General features: G+C 35.7%; 1 protein-coding gene across 4 annotated transcripts in view; it reads left to right on the top strand.

Moving 5' to 3' along the window:
• Positions 1-21,961, top strand: part of DIAPH3 (diaphanous-related formin 3) — a 442,990-nt gene that overhangs the window by 24,155 nt on the left and 396,874 nt on the right. The window contains exon 2 of one of the 4 annotated variants that reach the window (XM_004680109.2): positions 4,780-4,812. The exons of the other annotated variants lie outside the window; for them this stretch is intronic. Coding sequence (XP_004680166.1) covers positions 4,780-4,812 — 33 coding nt within the window. The remainder of the gene's footprint in view (positions 1-4,779; positions 4,813-21,961) is intronic. 4 annotated transcript variants of the gene reach the window in all.

Genomic DNA, 21,961 nt, shown 5'->3' on the forward strand with positions numbered 1-21,961 from the left:
CAACAGTCTTTAAATAAATGATGCCATTGGTAATTCTTCCTACACAACACACTCTGAATTCTTTCAAACTCTTCCTATATTTGATGATGACATTTCATGGCAGTAAAATTGTCCCAGGCCCTCCCTAGCACCACAACAGCTTAGGACAAAACACTGCAAGCTAGCTACAGCCACTTCAGTGCAGATTCGATCCCTGGCCCCTGGGATGACCCACATGGTGCAGTGGATCTCTCCTCTCTTGCTGCTCCCCTCAGCGGTATACGTCGTCAATCTGCCAGTTCCGCTCTCCACTCTTTCTGGTGAATCCTTTCATTGCCCCTGCATCTCTGGCCTCTACCCCAGTTCTGTATGCACAAATTAAAAAAAAAAAAAATCCAGGTATAACTTAAAAAAGAAAAAAAAACTTGTCCCAAGTATACCAATTCTGTCAACTCACTCCAAAATCTTGTACTTCTTATCTGTACCCTTCATGTCTAACTGCAGATGCTGTGGTGTGTGGAGCGGGTTTCCCAGCATTGCTAGGGGCTCTTCAGGGTCCTCAGCCCCACTGAGTTAGAATTGTAGGAAACTGAGGCCCTGTAATCTGCTGTTTTTTCTTTGTCAACCATGTACACATGAGTTGTGCTTTTTGAACACCCTAACAATGTGAAACCAGCTGGTCCTAGTGTATGAAAATAGAGTTGGAGCCAAAGATGTTTTACAGGTTTTTCTCTTGTTGGTAATTCCTAATAATGATCCAGTTAAACAGTGTAAGTTTAGCAGCTGAAAATTATTTTACATTATAACTGTGTTGGGCTGTGATGACACTGATCCTCACCTGCAGCTTGACACTGATGGCCGTGGCTGTCCTGTGATAATGACGTGGGAGTTCTAATGTGCTAACCAATGAAAGAAAGTAACTTCTGTCAGCAGTCTGGGGCTACTGCTTTCAATCTTACTTTGCATATGAGCCTCAGGATTTTAAAAAAATATTTTGTATTATATATTTGTAAACTAAGTTGGTGAAAGAGGGATGATGTCTTCATACATTTTGATATTGACAGCATTTGGTATGGTGCTCCAAAAGTTCTAGATCTATTTTTTGGCAGCATGTAGGGTCTTCAAAAGCAGTTTTGATGTCCTCCTTATATGGGAATATAGAGATCTATGTTTTGTCTTTCTATCCCCTAATTACTGACTTTAGGAGTCTTTTGGAGAATTTATGAAGACCCTTTCAGTTTTAGAATGGTCTTGCTGATCACTTGTCCTATGAATAGTTATTAGCAGGAAAACACTGTTAATTACCTCTGTGTGGTATTCCTTCTTTGGAAAGAAATAGTAAATTGGAAATATAGGCCCACAGGAAGAGGGATGAGTGTTTGGCTTAGGGATGAGTTGTAATGTGCTTTAATACCACACCTAAACCAAACAGCTGTTTTCTTGGGTTAAGAACTGCTTGTATTTTGATGTACCACTTTTTTTTTTTGGCTTTGCCATAAAGCATTAATAGCATCTTTACAATCACAGCTGAGGTAATGTAGTTAAAGTTCACAAAGACACATTGAGGTGACTTAATATATCTAAAAATTGACAACTATAATCCTAAAGTTGGATCAGGTTATTTTTATGAAGAGTTTGTATTTGCTCAGGTGTCTTGATTTCCTAGCTAAACAGTACCTCAAGTGACAGTATAAATGCAGAATTTATAGTTGTTTTTTCCTCATTTCTGCCTTATAGTTTTGTATATATAAAAGCAAGACCAAGCCTCCAGAATTATGAGGATTTTATGTCATTTCTTCACTCCCCTTTTTAGAAGTTGATAATTGAAACAGATGGGACAACGAGACAATGTATTCTTATCATGATAAACTTCAAATAATAGTATTCAAAGTTTCTGCAAAAGAATGCCACTTGATTTAGCTGTTAATTTTTTTCACTAAGAATTTACTTAGTGAAAAGTTCATTTACTTTTCTTTCAGTTATTTTTGAAGGAAATGGGAAATTTCAATTTTTATGGGAAATTACTTGTACTTAGACCTGGTGAAGTCCTTTAACAGTAGCTTGTCTTTATTTCTTTAAGTTTGTGTGTATATAAGCTCATCGGTATACTCTCTTAAAGCTAAAGCTTGACGTGAAACTTTGATTTTACTGCTTAATATAGAAGCCAATTTTTTTAATATAGTTTTCTAGCAGGTTTTCTCATAGTCAATATCTTCAGTGCTGTCATGGGTCCATGAATTTACTGCCATTTCCTGCCCTACTGGCTTTTCACTGGTGGTGAGAATCAATAGTTAAATGTTCTACAAAAGAGAGGGAATAATGAATTTGAATATATCTTCTTGCTTTCCTCAGACTGTTACACTTCTCATACTTTTTCATCCTTTGTGCATTTTCTGATTTTTTCATGTGAGCTGCTATTCCTGCATTATGATGATTCTGGTGTAATTCACCACATTTTTTTAATGAAAGATTATGTATAGAACAGTTTGCAACTAGACTTATGTTAAACAGGTAAGTGTTTAGTAATTTAAATATATCTAACCCCTCATTTGAGATATTTTAAAGGTTATAAACAGCTATGACCCAAAATGGATCCATATGAGATATATTTCTACATGAGTGACAGGTCATTTTGCTGAAAGTTACAGGTCCAACTTAATTTAAAAGGTTGTTTGATTTTTAGATCCTTGGAAGGTACTAAAATTGTTCCTCTTGAACACTTACATCTTGGGAATTTTATGTCACTTAACCTACATTCACTACTTTTCCTATCCAGTGCTTTACTTTCTATATTTTCTATGTAGATTTTAGATCATAAATCTTCAGTGAAACCTAGTTTCATTTTTCAAAGTTTTCATTGTCTCTCTTTTTAAAATATTTATTTATGCATCCAGAACTGGGGTACAGGCCAGAGGTGCAGGGGCATTGGGCAGTTAGAGGATTCACCAGAGACAGAGCGGGGAGCAGAACTGGCAGATAGACGAAGTATACTGCTGAGGGGAGCTGTGGGCCAGACAGGAGAGGTCTGTGCCATGTGGACCATCTCCCGGGGGGTAGGGATCATGGCATTTTCCTCAGGCAACTCAAGCTGATCTTTGGGAATATTACGTTTGTATAAATAGGTGCTGTTTCTTTATTGTGGCATACAATTTGAAATTAGACTTCAATTTAATCCTTACTCTTATTTTTTGATAATCCACCATTTAGAATGATACTGTGTCAATAGGAACTTGAAATGATCTCTCTTAGGTGTGATGGTGGTTTTGACTGAGGTGATACCTCTGACTAGAGTAGAGCCAAATGCAGTGGATTGGAAAATTCTATTGGCAGGCAGGAAAGCACATGTACAGAAGGTGGTTATAGAGTGCCCACAGCCTTTCCATTGCTCCTTTCTTTGCAGTATCCAGTCCTGAAGTTTTGTATTTTATTCTAGTAAGTTGTCTCTGGGATGAGATTCTGATGCCAGTGCCTCAGACATTTTAGTTTTTTGCCCAGAGTCATAGCTACTCCTAGAAACCACTGTTCATATTTACTCAGTTTAAGGGATGAAGGCTGTATTGGTAAAAAGGAAATTCTGACAGCCTAGGATTAAATAGGAACTTTCTGTTAAACTGATATTACTGCTTTTTTGGGGTCCTACATCAGAATAGGTAGCCTAGCTCACCAGATGGTATAGTCTGGAACTTAGTGGTTTGGTTACTAGTCCTTTATTTAGCATTTTCTTTTTGGTATTCACAGAGCTTATTTTTGGTTTTTTTCATTTATTGTTTTCTCTTTGTTGGAAGGAATCTTTTAAAGAAAAGAGAACCTGAGATAATGATTTAAATTCTTAATCCATATTGTCATTTAGGTAGATTCGTAAGTGTAAAGGTATATTTCAGTGTGTAAACATGAGTATAAGTTGCATTTATTTAGTTCAATAAATATTGAATTTAGCTATGTGTTACTTTAGATGATGGTTTATGCATGCCCATTTATGCCTATAAAACAGACCCAATTTCCCATTTAGGAAATATTTGATCCTTAATCTGTACTTTTAAGATCAAATGCTACAATGAATGAAGGTGGTGAACTGAAAATTAATAAAAAATCTTGTTCAATTCTGGAACTTCTAAAAAACTTAAATTTCCTCCCTCTAAAAACTTAATACTTTTCTTTTGAACTTCACTTTGCAAGAGATTAATTTATTCACTTTCTAAAGTGGCCTTATGTTTGTCTAGCAAGGAAATCAGCAAAAGGGTTCTCAAAGAAGCTAGCAATGAAATTAAAAGTGTCTACTGTCACCACTGGTGATAAATCAAACTGATGTTAAAGATGCAAATAGTCATTCCAGTACTCTCTTCTTCGTTACTAGAATTGTTTAAGTTAATTAAGCCAGAAAAGTACTTCATTATCTGTTATGCTGCATGCTAATGGTATATTTAAAGTTTTACTATTTTATAATATGAAAAATTGAAAATCTTACTTAAACCACTATATCCATTGTGCCTAAATCTGCAAACTTAGTGGTAATTAATATTGCTGGTGTTTGGAAGAGTTTATTCTAGCATCGTGAAGTTTCTAGTTTGTAAATTTTACAAATCTAAGATTATTTTTAAGGAAACTACCACATTAAGGGTAACTTGTGTCCATTTTTTTTTTGGAGAAAGTAATTAAATCAATATATAATGCATTTTTATTAGACTGTCAGGAATTTAATTACATTCAACTTAGCATTGTAGAATTTTACATGTACTTTATTAACTAAAATAAAAAAATCTTCTATAAATTACTGATATGATTGGTTTCTTTCATTTGCAGCATTTACATATAAGGACACTGACTGATGATATGGTAAGGCTAATCCTCCTTATTTCCTTTGTTAATCTTAACCATGTAATGTTGGGAGTGTGCTTTGCTAACACCTTTGAAAATGCTAAAAATAGCATGTTTCAGGAATGTACTTTTTTATGAAGCTCAAACTACAAGGAGAATTGGTATAATTCATTATAGCTATTTAAATAATAAAAGAAGTTAATACTTTTTTGACATGTTAAACATATTTTTAAATTGCAAATGATTATTAAAACTGATTCAAATTGGCTCTTCAGGATGAATTGTACACTTTAGAAGACATAGAAGAAATTGCTCAAGACTTGTCAGTTTTTAAAAAATAATGTAGTTGCTAATTAAAGTAAATCATACAGAAATGCTTTATTTGTATTTTCAAAATTTTTACTGAAAAATGGCCACATCAAATTTGCCTTGTTACATATCCCACATGTTGGAAATAGTAGTCTTTTTAATAATAAACACAGTAGCATAACAGATTCTTAAATTTTCTGAGAATAATATTTTTGAGAGTCATTATTGCTCAAAAATACAGGAATAATGAGATTCAAATATTAACACCAAAAATATCCAAGTCTGATGGGAAAAATAGGGCACTCTATTGACTACGTTTTGAATTTACTTTCACCTCATGTCATATATGAAACAGAATGACTAGAACATAGTAAGCACTCAAAATGTTTCATGACCCTCATAACTCATCCAGGACCCTGTGGCAAAAGGGATGTATATAGATAAATCAGATCTTGATTTATCTATTTATTTAAATTAGACCTTAAAGGATTAAGAAAAAAATATGATTTAGGATGTTTTACTCAATGAATAGTACCTAAGGAAATATTTATATAAACTTTGCTGGATAATACTTTTCGTGTCATGGTATTTAGAATACCGTGGTAGCATCCTGGAGCACTTATGTAGATAACTGTATATCATTTCTCACCCTGTGCACGGTCAGTGTCGTCTTTTTACAAACTGATTGCTTTGAGTTCTTAGATAGGTTAAGTAGGTAGCTTACTCAGTTAAGTGCCACTTACTAAATGGCCCCACTTTGCTCTAAACTCCATACACTTGCTATGCTGACTTACCCAGTCTTCACATGGCTTCAGACCCAAAATAAAGCCATCTGCAGCTTTTGAACTTCTGAGACTATATAAATAGTTTGATATAATTTACAGTGTATAGTTTGTTCATTTAGCAATTTTCCCATTTAAAGTATATGGTTAGTGAATTTTGGATATTCAGAGTTAATATAGGCCACAATTTTAAAACTCACAATCAGCCAAAAAAAAGGAAACGTTGTACCCATAAGTACTCACTTGCCATTTATCCCCAATTCCAATACCTGTGCAATCCCCAGTCTTTCTGTCCAAGATATTTTCTGGACATACCATGTAAATGGAGTCATGTAACCTTTTAAATTCTTTCATTTAGAATAGTTTCAGGGTTCATCCATGTTCTGGATATCACTTAATTCCCTTCTGGAGACTAGTATTCTTTCAGATATTTTTGGGGCTTGTTCATCTGTTATGGATATTATATTTTTACCTTTTCATTCAGATACTGCCTATGCCTTCATTTTGTATGACTGTTGTTGTGTGTTGTCAATCTGTATTCTCAAGCTTAAGTTCTAGAAACATTCTAGAAATGTTCAGGAGTGGTTCAACAGTCCACTCTAGAAGCCATCTTGCTTTGGTCTTATATTAATAAATAATTTCATTGACAAATTTTAATTTCTTTCCTCCATTCTAACCCCATTCCTGTTTTCTTGGCTCAGTTTTGCCGTTGGGCTGGTAAGGTAGAACTTTTAAGTTCTTTCTGTAGTGCCTTTACTTACTTTTATCAAAGCAGTGTATCATTTATTGTGTATCTTTTTCACCAGTTTAAAATTTTAGAAGGCAAATACAATGCATTATAAATTCAGAGTATACCTGGCAGATTGTCTGGCACACAGTAAGCATTTTCATAATCTTTATCTTAAATGAATGAAAGACCTATTCACTGTCATCACAACCTGCCTGGCATTGTGGTTTCCTTGGATCTGGACCTGGTCTGGCCTTGGTCAGGCTTCCCAGGGATGGAGTCTTGCCCCTGCCCAGGGTAGAGAAGCTTTGACAGCTACCGGCTGCCAGTCTTTCTGACCACCTGCCTGGGTTGCTGACTGTTGCCTTGCCCCTGCCTTCATCTTAGATGTGCACATATCCACCTCTCCAGTTTTCCTCGTTGACCCTCTTCACATGGACTCGTGGCTGAACTGCTCTCTCCCCAGCTCTTGCTCTGCTCTTCTGATCTTAAGCTTTTGCTTGACTCTTGAATAGGCCAGGGGAGTCTGGAGAAGGATCAAGCAGGCCAAAGGTTTAGGCAGCTGGATCCATTGTTGTGGAGCTTAGAGAATAAGCATGGCTGTCTTGAACGGGACCCATGGAAAAGCAAATTTTTTCTTGCTGTTCATTAGTGCAGTGTGGAAAGAGCTTTAGATTTAGAATTAGACTTACTGAGAGACAGAACTTGACCTCTTCTTAGCTCTGACTGTGGCAAATCAATACTCGATCACTAAGTCAAGTAGGTCTAATTACACCTTCTCTACATTCCTGATAGGGTTTTGTAAGTTTCATGTAGGCTGAAGTATGTTGAAGTACTGTATTCAGTTTTGTTGCTTTTTAACCCCTTTAAAAAATACTTCATGCTGTGTGGACAGAGGGGTGTGAGATGCATTTGCATCTGAGCCTTCCAGGTTATGTGTGTTATAAATCAATGCAAAGCTCTGAGGAGGGAAAAGATAACTGGATATTTTCAGGGCTTTTTAAACTATTTCTGGTGAGTGAGAGGTCAGGGATTCTTTGCCCCTGATGCTTTGAAGTATGCGGCCAGTATGTTTTCTAATCAAAAGCTGCCACCCCCACAATATGTATGTTACATGTGTGCTTTTAATTCACAATTTCTTAATGTGAATAGCTTTTTCCTTTTTTTTTTTTAAGCAGAACCTGAAAGAAGGCACATAAATAAGAATGTCTGCTGTAGTCATTTATTTTAATAACAGTATTTTAGAGACAGAAACATTCTGGGAAACACTGTTACAAAACCATTTCTTTAATTTAGTTTGTTAAAGAACTGCAAAAGCACACATTTCAAGTTGTTCCTCAGTTACTCCTAGAATTTAATTTCACAGGACACCATTCTGTTAAAGGAATAAGGTTATTATTATGATGCTGTGGGCCCTAAGCGGAGTTAATATTCTTTAAATACTGTTCATTCTGTAAATATCTGAGGTCACTGTCAATCAAGAACAATCCAAGGTGCTAGGGTAACAGGTAGAAGAAAGCATTTGGTTTTCAACCTTCCGTTGTCAACACACCTGGGCTGAGAAAAAAGCCTCCTTGTAGATGCAAATTGGAGGGAGAGTTGGGGAGGGAGACACATTTGAAAAGATGGGGAAGCATTGGGGGTGTAACAGGCTGAATGATACGTTAGAGTTCACTGAGTTTTTGCATTCTGGGAGCTGTTGTGATCTCCTTTTCTTTCCCTTGTTCTCACAACTTTGCATGCACAGCTGCTGCTGCTCTCATCTTTTATCTCATGACAGCCAGCATTGCTGTTGCAATTCCATGTTAGACCTGCAGCGTTGGCTTGCAGACTTTTCAAAATAGAGCTCAGTGAGAAGTACATATGATTGTTAGCCCAGCACCCGTCTGCATGCTCTTTGTGTTCAAACAAAAGCTTAAAGAACAGGTGTTTAATGTGTATAATTTAGTGAACTGTGGTTTTCTACTTTCCCTTGTTTTTGACTCCTCTTGACTCATTTCATTAAAAAAGGTGACCCAATTGACCTGATTTTGTACTTGCAGTGGTTCACAGCTATATAGATAAGCTGGCATTGGCCCGTTCAGCAACTAGAGGACTTTCTCAGGGGTCTCTTCAGTATTTGCTGTTGACTTTATGGCTGAGGTTGAAAGTAGTAGAGGTAGATTAGAGTTCTTGCTCTGCAGACTTAGAATAAGTGACTTACCTTGGAGCCTTGTTACCTGTTTGTAGGGACTTTAAAGGGGTAAATTGATAAATGTCAAATGTTTGGTAAACGATGTATTCATTATATATTAGTGGTATGATTACTAACATCCACTTTTTAAATTTAGGTATGACTTACATATAATAATGTACCAATTTTAAGGGTTCAGCCTCAATTTTGACAAATTACACAATCATGTATACACTATAATCATGATATAAAATATTTCCATCACTCCAATAGTTTCCTATGTGCCCTTTGCCGTCAATTCTGTTCTCCCATCCTGGCTCTTGAAGCACTGAACTTTCTAATTACAGTTCATTTTCTAGGATTTTATACAAGTTGAATAGCACAGTATATTGCTATTTTGTCTGGCCTCCTCTTCTTTAATGCTTTAGAGAATTATCTAGTGCTTGATTGTGTCAGAAATCTGGTTGTGTCAGAAATCTCTTACTGAGTAGTATTCCATTGTTTGGTAATCAAATTAAGCCTACATATTCAACAGTTTGGTTTCAGTTTTAGACTGTTATTTGTAAAGATACTATGAATATTTGAATACAGTTTTTTTTTTTAAAGATTTATTTATTTGTGCATACAGAACGGGGGTACAGGCTCAGAGGCTCAGGGGTGGCGAGAGGCTTCGCCAGAGACAGAATTGGGAGCAGAATAGACAGATCGACAAAGTACACTGCTGAGGGGAGCAGCGGGCGGGTCAGGAGAGGTCTGCCACGCCATGTGGTCATCTCCGGGGCAGGTGGGAATCGAACTCATGTGAAGTGGCTTTAGCTTCTTAGTGCTGTGCTTTAACCCGCTGCGCCACCAGGAGGGCCGAATACATTTTTTTTTTTTTTTATGGAAAGTGTTTTTATTTTGGAGGGAGAGTCCTGTGGGAACAATATTTTTGACATAAGATCCAGACATATTGTTTCCCCCAATGATGTTGAACAATTTTTCATGTGTTTATTTGCCATTCTGGTTTGAAGTGGCTATTACTAGAAACAGCATAATTCAAGTTGCCTATTTTTCCTTGAGTGAACCTTGGAAGTTTCTTTGAAGGAATTTTTTTTTTATCTGTGTTGTTGAATTATGAGTTGTTTGTGATATTTCCTTACCCTTTTAATGTTGAATCTATAGCAATATCTTTTCCCATCTTGATGCTGACAATTTGTGTCTTCTGTTTTTTTTTTCTTTCCCTCTGATTAGATTGAGTGGAGGTTTGTCAATTTTATTGATCCTTTTGAAGATTTCATTTTGTGTTTCACTACATCTTTTCTAGTTCTATTTTTCTCATTGATTTTTTTTCTTGTGCTCCACCTACCCTCTGCCTTCCTAAAGTAGAAGCTAAAAGAATTGATTTGAGACTTTGGGCTCAAACATATAAAAAATTTTAAGCTAGCAATTTCCCTTTGAGAGCTGCTTTAGCTGCATGAATTTCTGACTATTCCAACTATTTCTTGATATCCTTTTTGACCCACTGATTATTTGAATGTTTATTTTATTATTGATTATTTAGGTATATTTTTCCTGACATCTTCCTGTTACTGACTTGTAATTTAATTTCCTGTGCCTAGAGACTATAATTTGAGGGATTTGAATTCTTTTCAGGTTTTTGTATCTTTTTTTTTTTTTGAGTATTGTTCTCTGTTTTAGAATTGGTTGATCTTGGTGAATATTCCATGTGCATTCTGCTTTTTGTTAGGAATGAGCTATAAAATGGAAATAGATCAAGTTGGTTGGCAATGCAGTTTATGTCGCCTCTATTCCTGATGTGGTTGCTCTTAAAATTATTGTGAAATAATTGAAGTCTGCCAGTTTAATTTTGGATTGTTCGTTTTTTTTGTTCTATTGTTATTTTGGTTCATGTTTTTGAAGCTTTGCAATTAAATGCACAGATATTTAGTATTGTTGTGAATATATTTTTTTTTAGGATTTATTTATGTATGCAGAACTGGAGTACAGGCCAGAGTGTAGGGGTGGTGAGAGGATTCACCAGAGACAGAGTGGGGAGCAGAACAGGCTGACTGTAGAAATACACTGCTGAGGGGAGCAGCGGGCCGGTCAAGAGAGGTCTGCCATGCCATGTGGATCACCTCCTGGGCAGGGATCGAACTCATGCTAAACTATTTTTAGCTTCTTAGTGCTGTGCTTAAATCTGCTGTGCCACCAGGGAGGACCCTGTTGTGAATATTTTATCATTATTGAATAACTCTTTTTATTCCTGGTAATATTCATTTGTTTTTCATCTCTGGAAAATAATACTAGATTTATCAGCTTTTCTCACATTTAATTCCTGAAGCGATTCTTCTGGTATTCAGGACTTAATTTGGGTGATTACTTTTCTCTGTATCTCCATTTATGACTTTTTCTTCAAGCTGATACATAATAATGCATGGGCCTACTGAATATCTTCATATAGATATCTGTAGTTGAAACTCTACAGAACCTATATTAAACCCTTTAATCTCCTGTTAAAATTTTTTGTATCTCTGTATTCTCAAAGCAGTATTTTTACTCTTCCAAAATTTGCTTTTATTTCTTGACTTCATTTCTCTCACAACAGCATGCCATTCAACCCCAATAAGCAAGCTTCTGCGTATTTGTGACCTAAAAACTGGCCAGATATGGGGCACCAATAATGACCTGGTCAGTGAGTCCTCACCTATACACTTCAGAATACAGGACATACAAAGAGAACTGAAAATCAAGGGATTGATTTTCATAGGGAGTGAGGTAAAAAGAAGAGCAGAGAGGGGGAAAAACTTTATTAGCCAGATAAAATGCACTGAGCAGAAACCAGAGTGAAATTAAAGATAGCTCAAAGACCCTGGCCCCAGGCCTGTGTTCTCTTTCAAGGGCAACATCATGACTGCCCTGCATCTAGCTCCCAGCAACTTCTGTTCATTGAGGTGGGTTGAATCCGCAAAGGTCCACCGTGGCCATGAGCATCACCCATTGGCTGGAAGGTTGCTCCTTCGTATTGCTCTAACACAAATATTTTACCCTATTTGAAGCTGCTTGGTTGCACTGTTACCTTTAAGTTAGGCCTAAGCTCTGTAGCATAGGAAAGGATATAAGGCTTCATGTCAGGTCCCTCTGCCTCTAACATTAGAAGCATCTTTCAGTCAATGAACAGGAATAGACAGGTGGGAGATAAATGACTGCTGACTAAAAGTGTAGTGAGTAATAGCTAACAAATACAGGGTCCTTACTTTGTTCTAAGTGGTGTTCCAAATGTTAGCTTTATAAACACATTGAAATTTTAAAACAAGTCTCTGAGTAAGCATTGTTATTCTCACTTTTAAAGATGGAGAAAGTGATCCAGGAGATTTGTACTGCCACTTAAATATTATTCATTTCTCTACAGAGAATATGAGTGTGAAACCTACAGGTACCTTATTTTCTGCTTTTCACTTGAAGCCATATATATAAGACTTCTGACGGCTAAATTGATAAGAAAAAATGTACCTGAGAAAATTATAAAGACATACTGGTTTCACCCATTATTCAGAAGTCCTATGTGATGGGTTATTTTTTGGGTCTGGGAACACTCAAAACTTATTCCATATAAATCAGTGGTAACAATGTTTCCAGCCTAAATTATAACCTACCAAATCATACTAATTAGGAATGCTCTATTTTTGTATAGTGTGGAAAAACCTGTATTGTATCTAAAATGTTTTTTTGGATGAGAAAATGAACTATTTGGAGTATTTTAATAAACAAAACTAAGAAAGGTCTATCCCAAAGGAATAGTGTTGGCTTACCTGAAAAATTGCAAAAGGTAAAAAATGAGCCTGTTTTCATTTGAAAAGAACATAGAAAAATTCCTGTGTGGGAAGGTACTTCACAGATCAGCAACCAATGCCGTCTGCTCTTAGATACAACTGCATATGTCTTGGTTTCCCTGAAAGGTTCCCACAGGAATGGGGTCTTACAGCTAACTAAGGTTTCACCCCGTTTGGGAATGAGTTCTGGGGAGTGCTTGGAGAAGTTTTCACTGTTGTCAGTGAGCCTTCTGACAGCTTCCAGGTAACTCTGAGCCTTTTAACTAATTTAGTGTATAACTGTTATTAAACAACTTGTACTCTTGCTTATGTGTTTTTGTAACACAGCTCAAAGGTGAATTCCCCAGATGAATGTGCCTGACAATAGTGGGTTTTCCTACCTGCAGACTGCCTTTGTATCTACCTAGGTGTGATGTGTCTTAAAAGAATATACTTAGGCCCTCCCTGGTGGCGCAGCGGGTTAAAGCATTGCACTGAGAAGCTTAAGCCACTTCTGCATGAGTTTGATTCCCGCCTGCCCAGGAGGAGTCCACATGGTGAGGCAGACCTCTCCTGACCCGCCCGCTGCTCCCCTCAGCAGTATACTTCGTCGATCTGCCTTTTCTGCTCCCCACTCTGTCTCTGGCGAATCGTCTCACCCTCTGTATCTCTGGCCTGTACCCCAGTTCTATATGAATAAATAAATAAATCTTTAAAAAAAATCACAAGAGAAATGAATATAGTTTAAAAAATATATACTTAGACATTGTACTTATGAAAGAAAATTAAATGATCCTGCTTTTGTGAATTTGGGCCTAACTTGCAAGACAGTTACTGAACAAAACCTATTAACTTCAAATAAGAGCTCAATTTAAAAGAATTTTCGTTTTGGACTACTAGAATATTAAACTTTAAGTTTATTTTGCATTTATATTTTTACATTTTCCATGCTAAGTTTGAAAACAATGAGGGATAAAGCACCATGTGTGGTATTTTCCATGTTTTTTTCTATATTCAGAGTAGATTATTTGATGTAAAATAGAAATACCAGCATGGATGGGGATAAATGAATATTTGATACAATACATCAAAATAAGTACTAAAAAATTTAAACTATTCACTAAGTCAGGTGGGCCTTTCTTAGTCCATTAATATGAGTTAATTAGAGCTTCCTGAACTTAGATTTTCAGTAGTAACACTTAAGTGCTATCATAGGATCTTTAAATATTTATGGAATAGTTTAGAGTTCCTCCTCAAATCAGTAGAAACTTGGGAATAAGATCAAGAGCTCTCATAGTTGAATATACTAGGGTGTAGTAGTGTGTACAGACTTATCTCTTTATCCATCCATTCACTAAGCATGTGAGTGCCTGATACTGTGCAGGAACACAAAGATGAATAAGACCATACCCCTGTGGGGACAGTGGAGTAACAGATTTTACATAATAAATGTAGTGTGGTGACATGGTTTGGAACAGTGTATAAGTAAGGTTCAGTGGAAGTGGAAAGGTCATTGTTGATCTTGGAAGACTTCATTGACAGTGTGACTTTCCCACTGAATTTTGAAGAGCAATTTGGAATCCAGACTGGAATTTGTAATAATTTTTACTTAGTTTTACTTCTTGATATCAACTTAATGGATTATTAGTAGAGAGTGAGGTTGGCAAGTAAAAGTAATTGATACCTTCAGGTGTGTTTTTGTGTGGGTAATATTGGTGCATATCTTTTAACAAATAAAGTTGTATATTATTTACAGATCTATTTATATTTTATTTCAAGTCTATAGTATTGTAATAACAGGATATATGTACTTAGAATTGTAGAGTAGATGCAGTAGATTTAACTTTGGCAGTTATTGATATTCTACTTGTTATTTTGTGCTTTCTTTTGAGTGGTTATTTCCCTTATTACCTCTATTCATGGTATCATAGAAATTCATGTTTTTGGTGTGGGGGATAGTTCTTTTTTATGATCACTCGTGGAAAATTCTGAGTTCTCTTTTCTTTTCTTTTTTTAAAGATTTATTTATGCATACAAGAACTGAGTTATAGGCCAGAGGTGTTGAGGATGAGATGATTTACCAGAAACAGAATGGGGAGCCAAACAGGCAGATTCACTGAAATACACTGCTGACGGGAGCAGTGAGTGAGACAGGGGAGGTCTGCTGTGCCATGTGGGTTAGCTCCCTGGCTGGGATCAAACTCAGTCAGCTTCATAGTCCTTGCCCTACCAGGGAGGCCCCCTCTGGGTTTTCTTAGAGAATGTATGAAAGGCATGCCACCTGACATTCTTTCTGATTTGTTGAGAAGGATTTTGCAAGAGAAGAAGCAGTAGCCGTTTTCTAGGCATGGAAGATAGAAAACTATTCACTAATTTACTTACTTTACAAATACTAGAAATACACACCTTAAATATTTAAGATTAGTCTAAATTTTGGGAGTAGTTTAGTGAGCAAATAACAGTTCCTTTTCTCTTAGACCTTAGTTGAGTAAACAAACATGAGGAGAGTTTGAGAATAGTATTAGGTAACCACACTAGGACTTTGGGTATCTAACTCAGTCTTGAGAGGTCTGGGAGGCTCTGACATGAGATGTGGTTCAAACTGAAAACTGAAGATTTAGTTGAACTTAGCCAGCCAGAACTATACCTACAAGTTGACTTGTGGGTATAGATTGTTTCTTGTGCATAGAACCTGTCTAGTAGATTAGTTTTTTATCTCCCAACTCCTCCAGTCCTCCCAAACCTTTTCCAAAATCTTTCTTTGTATACATAGGGGAGATTCTAGGTCATTCATTACATCTTGACCATGTGATATAAGGGCGGTAGAGTGAAGAGATTTTTTAGAGAACTCACACTGAAAATGGACGTTTGCGCCATGGGAGATATATTTGAATATCATCATCTGAGTATATATGGAAGTGAGGGAAATGATTGGATTTGCCTATTAGTAAGAGCAATATGATGTCAGCAGAAATTAGTTCAGAGTTGTAAGGGGTTGAAGATGGAGATGTAGGAGGGGAGTTAAGAGGTTGTAGCATTGTCCTAGGTGGCCTGAAGTAGGGTACTAGGAGAAAAAACAGAAAAGAGAGCTAAGAAAATACATTCCACATGAATTCTTTTTGCTTGTTTTTATTAAACAACTGAAATCACTTTTCTACTGGCCTGAGGTAGTAATTAATCATCAGTAAGCATATAGATACCCCTCGCCCTATGAAGGTCTATTTATTTTTCTAATCTAACATTATCTTGTAGCAACTCCAGCCTTCCCAAACCCTCCTACTTTGCCCTTTGGAACTCGAAGCCTGTCATCTTTGAATGTTTGCTTTCCTTCTTGTTCTAATAAAAACATAGACGTTCTTTGAAAACTTTACTTTCCTGGTGGTTTCTTCCTTCAAAAGCTTCCAGGTCTTTTTAGTATTTGTTGCATTTCTCCTTGTTGTTCTCAACTGTAGGTCTTCTAGTCCCTCCCACTGATTGATTGAAGGCGTTCGAACTGGAGTTACTTTCTTCTTTTGCATCACTATTTCTGTTACTGTGCCATAGGGGGTTCTTAACCTGGGGCCTGCGGACCACTAAGAGTTCTGTGGTAGAATTCATGATATTCTTGAACTTGCATTTGGTATTTTTTTAAAAATATGAGATAGGCATCCACACACCTGGTATTTTTGACCTGAGATGATAAGAGCATAAAAATCATCTTTTCAAAACACATGGTTATTAAAAATATTTCAAAATGACTTACATTCAACATTGTTGAAATTAGACTTGCTTGTATCTTTTGCTAATTAACGAATAGGAATATATTACTATATTAAAGCATATTTTTAAATATTATAACCTAATTTTGTTTTTCTTTGTAATTATATATATTCCGGCATTTAGACTATAAAGGAGCTCTGTGCTAATCATCAGTTGCTCACAAGACTTGGTGTAAAACAATAATAAAAGTTAACATTTCAGTTTTCATGGGCTAGAAATTTGGAAGTAGGATGGTTCTGGTTTGAGGTCTTTCATGAGATCAGAATCAACTCTTGTGTAGCTTTGATTGGGCTGGAGAATCCCCATATAGGATAGCTCACTTCAGAATGGCAAACTGATATTTGTTGTTCTGAAGTCTTGATTCTTCCCTTGCTGGCATCTCTACTGGGTAGTACAGAACAGAGCAGTTGACTAAAATATACTGCATGTGATGACTTATTTTCAAACAGCTTCAACTTTGAGAGAATAAATTGTATGTTTGGAAACATTTTAATGTTAAATACCATATAAACTGACTGCAAACAAATTATTATACATAGGTAATTACATTTTTGGAGGATTGTAGGGAAAAGTTCATTAAAAAATTCTTTCAGGAATTTTAATGAATTTTCAGTAAGATACAAATTAGAGCCAGAAAGGCTCATTTATATTATTTAATAATATTGAAGTTACAATAGTTAGTTGATGGGAATTGTTTCTGGGTGATAAGATTGTGGCCTATGACTAGGATGGTAGCTTATCATGCCTGAAATGCTGATCGATTCCTTACCCCTAAATATTTCTTTCTGACAGTGATGTCACCAGCATTTCAATAATGTCCATAAAACAGGCAAGCCGACTTTTTAGCTGTAACATATACTACCTTCTGTAATTCTCTTAGCAGCCTCATGGGGTTCCTTCAGAGTTAATTACTCTTTCCAAGTCTCTTGCTGATTAACTTGGGTTATGATGTTCTTGAGGGCACTTAAAATATATGACCTTAATTTATAATTATATATTTTCTCCTCAAGTGGTAAATAACTGCAGGGATGGTACTACATTTTATTTATTTAACCCCCAGTAATTGTTCATTTATGCATATTCTTAACAGGTACTAATGGACAGCTAACTACCTGCCAGCTGTTGTGCTATAGGCTGAACACAAAACAGTGACGGGAATAGTTACCTGTGTATCAACTTACTCCCCAAAACTTTGTGACTTAAAACAGCAAACATCTGTGTCCTCCTTCTGTTACTGTAGGTTAGGAATTTGCTCAGCTGGGTGGCTCTGGTTTGGGTTTCATAAGTTCCAGGAAAACTATAGATGCCTAAAGGCCCCCTATGGTTTCCAAGGTGGCTCACTTAAACAATGTTATTGACAAGATGCTTCCTTGTTTCTCTAGCTTCTTGAACTCATTTTTTTGCCACATGGAATTTCTCCCTAATATACTTGAGTGGTCTCATGATCTGGCAGCTGGCATAGCATAGAGAGTGATTACAGAGGGAGCAAGACAAAAGTTGTAATGTCTGTAATCTATCTTATCTTGGGCATCACATGACATGTTTTTTTTCCACGGTTCGCTATTGTTGATTCAGGATCCTCATGTAGTGGTGAAGATAGTTCATGGTTCATCTAGCCTCGCTCTTCTATTTTAGTGAGAAGGAATCTACAGTAACAAACTAAGTGAAAGAAAGGTTTTCATTGTCATAAGACATGAAAAGAAGACATTCTCTGTGCTGTGCCAGAGAATGTGGAGTGATGTGGGCAAATGTACTACCTTGATAGAGTGGTCAGCTAAGGCATTTTAGGTCTCTAAGTTCAAAAGGTAAGAGGTGAGAAGTAGTTGGATTTCCTTTTAACAACTTGCTGATGACTGGATGAAGAAGATGAGGTGTTTATATACACAATAGAGGAATATTTAGCAGTCAAAAAAGAATAACTCATGCTGTTTGCAGCAACATGAGTAGAGCTAGAAGGGTTTATGATCAGTTAAATAAGGAAGGAAAAATAAAAATATTGGTTTCACTTACAAAAGCAAGATAGGGGGACCAAACAAGGGATCAGAAAAACAAAAACAGACAAAACTAGTAGGCAAACTATAAATCTGAGACATTTAGCAGGACATTCAGATGGGGAAGGTGAGGGATCAAAACAGGAGGGAAGAGCACAAGAGACTATGTTGATGGTTCACAGGTATCTTGGTGGTGGTAATTTTATGGGGATTATACCTGAGAGGAGAAATCAAACTAGTATAAAAATGTACAACGATGTAATATTAAAGAAATAGAAAAAAAAGTTACACTTGCTGTAGTAAGTAGTATCATGGAAGACTTAAGTAGTTTTAAGTTGATATAACACACTTGAGAATGGACAGGATTCAGTACTGAGATTCCGAAGCCATGTTTTTCATCAACTAGTTGCTGGTTTAATAATACAGCTAACTAAGAAGCCAAATATTTTTAGCGGTTAGGTGTTTGCTTCCTCCTGTTAGAAGTTTACACATAAAATTGACAGAAAAAATTTTCCCTGGACTTCAGGAATGCATTCCCATAGAAAATTACAATGAACATTTATTTGCTTAATAATTCTCCTTGATTGTATGAAAATGCCTACTTCCTTTTGGGTTCTAAGGAAGTATGTTATGGTCACACATAGTTTTCACGCTTTTCAAGTTGTCAGATGACGAATGATCACATTATCTTTTATATTAAATATTACTGCTCTGTTAGTTTTTAAAACAGTTTTTCACTGTTAGTGTTATACTATAGCTCAAAATCCAGGTAGTTTTTTTTTATTTTTAGTAATTTGGTGTAATTAATTTTACTTAAACTGTCATTACTGATTATCAGTGTGAGATAATGCTCAGTAGGGTGCTCATTTCACTTCCCCTGAAGATAAGTGATATTAATTTATAAAACTTTGGTACATCCCAGACACAGCTGAAGCCATATTAATTAAGTGTTGGATATCCCCTCTAAATAGCATTATAATATAATTCCCTCAGTCTTTCTAGTTTAACCACTTCTTCAACAAAGACAAGTTGTGTACCTCACTTACTTGGGTTGTGTTTCTAGCTCAATTTGAAGAGCATTTTATGTAAAATTAAAAGTACTATGCAAGCACACACCTGGCGAAACAGATCTCTACAGTCAGTTTGCCAGCACGCAAAATATCAACCAACCTACAGGCAGTATGATGATTTCCTTTGTGTATTTATGTGTGAAAATAATTTTAAAGTTTGCTTTCATCTTCTATTGTGCCTTGCTGTTAAGCAAATTGAATGTTTAATTTGCCAACGTGTCTTAATTTACCCATGAAGGTTAAGTCAGGAGTGATTTTACACTTAAGGAACAGCCACATAGCCTTTGGAAAAATCATTTTAAATGTTACAAAATTCACTGTGCACATGGCTATATAATAGTGTCCAGATTATGTGGAAGGTACCTGTAGTGCCCAGCAGGGCATCACATTCCTGGGAATGATTGTTGCTTTAAGCCTGAGGTATTGCACACATCAAATTTACCACTCCAGTATAGGAGGGCGGATTGCATCTATTTTTCCTTTATGTTTCTTACTTTGTTTGTCTTTTCATGGAGGGAAATAAATAAAAACATTGTATTGAAATAATGAAACATTGATCTTTTTGTATCTCATGATACTATATTTGGACCTCTGTAAATTTAGAAATTATAAATCTGTGCTAACTCTTCCTAATTCCACTTTAGGTACCTTTGTGATAATGTGCATGTTTGTTTTTCCATTGGGATTAAATCTAGCCTTCTGCCAGAGTATAGGTTTTAAGCACAAGGGGAGTGGTGTTAATTTTACTATTGTACAAATTGTGATACTGTTTATTGATAGAAACGGAGTTCTATTTCTAAAAAAACATGAGATTTATATTTTTCATGCTATTCTGTAAGATAAACACTGTAAATTTTATGTATAGAAGTGTGTTGGAGCTTGTCCTTTGTTATTTGGCCAAGCAGATTCCTAATTGTAAAGATTAAATAAATGCAGTCCTCTTGATTCACGCTCCTAGCACAGTGCTTAGTAACATATAAAAGGAACTTACTATAGATTAGTGGCTATTATTTTATGACTTCTAGAAATTCTTATTTCAGGGTTTGATTCTTGGTGAAAACTACATATTTTGGATATCTTGTACCACTGAAGGAACCACTAGGTTATAAATTTATAAATTAGTTTATGACTTGCTTAAGCTTACTATTCTAGTTTATTGACATGTTTACATTTGTAATATTGATGTTGTATTAATGATGTTTTTCTTAATTACACTACATTATAAGTTTAGCATATTAATTAAGCTATAATTTTTGTGGTGAGTCAAGAGTAGTAAGCATCGTTTCTTGCACTCAACAATTATTTTTAACTGTATAGAAGTAACAGCAATGAAATAGTGACTCAGAAAGCAGAAACTAGACCAACTACTTGAAATTTTTTCAGTTGTCTTTTTTTTTTTTTTAAACAATAACAAGAATTGGGGCATTAACATACATGGGTACAGTAACTTTTGAATATATATTTGCATAGAGGCAATTTAGGCTCCTGCTTATTCCAAAGTGGGTTGGGCTTATGTTATTGAGTTTGATACTCCTTTATATATTCCTGCTGCTACGTTTTCTATACAACTGTATACTAACCTGTTTGGGTACTTCAAAACTTGTTTGTTAGTTAATTAAGGTTGATTTAGCTCATTTATCCATGTAGCACTGGCATCTAATAGAGTAGCATACCCATGTTCTTTTCATCTTTTTTTTGTAGATCTGGGAGTCCATCTGTTCTCATTTCTTTTCAATCTGAAGAACTTTTTGACACTTTTTGTAGTATAGGTCTGCTGGAGATACATTCTCTCAGCTTTTGACTGTTTGAAATATATTTTGCTTTTATTTATGAAAGGTATTTTCAGTGGCTATAGAACCCCAGGATAACAGGTTTTTTTTTTTTCCTTCCAGTACTTGAAAATGTTACCCATTGTTGTCTCGTACCATTGTTTCTGGTGCAAAATGAGTTTGTATTTTATTTCATTTGTATAATTTTTCTTCAGTGACTTTTTATTTCTCTAGCTGCACTGTCATGGTTGGCTCTTTCTTGTTAATATTCAGCACTTTGACAATAATGTGCCCAAATGTGGGCTTTCTGTTTTTGGCATTTATTCTTGGAGTTTACTGAGCTGTTTCTATGAATTGATGTTTATCCGTTAGCTCAGTAATTATTTCCTGAAATCAGATTTCTGCTCCGTTCTTCTGTTTCTCATCCTCAATTACACTTGTGTTAAAATATTTTATGATATATTACAGATACTGGTTGCTTTGTTCTTTTCTCTTCTTTTCCATTCTGTGTTTTGAATATTCTGTGTTGTTCTGTATATAGATTTATTAGTTCTTCTCAGCAACATTCAGTTATTTTAAAAAACCCTTTCAGTGATTTTTGTATTTCTGGTCCTTTCTCTTACTGTATCTCTTTATTTTTAAAAAAGTTTCCATGACTTTCCATGAAAGTTTCCATGACTTTCCATGAAATTCCCCATCTCGCTGATGGTGTTCATGCTAAGTAACACTTTTAGTGTTTTCATAAATTTTATTTTAAATTATCAGATAACTTCATCAACTGGGCTAGCTCTAG

This window comes from Condylura cristata, unplaced genomic scaffold (assembly GCF_000260355.1).
Source record: "Condylura cristata isolate star-nosed mole 26May11 unplaced genomic scaffold, ConCri1.0 scaffold00010, whole genome shotgun sequence".
In the NCBI taxonomy this organism is placed as follows: domain Eukaryota; kingdom Metazoa; phylum Chordata; class Mammalia; order Eulipotyphla; family Talpidae; genus Condylura; species Condylura cristata.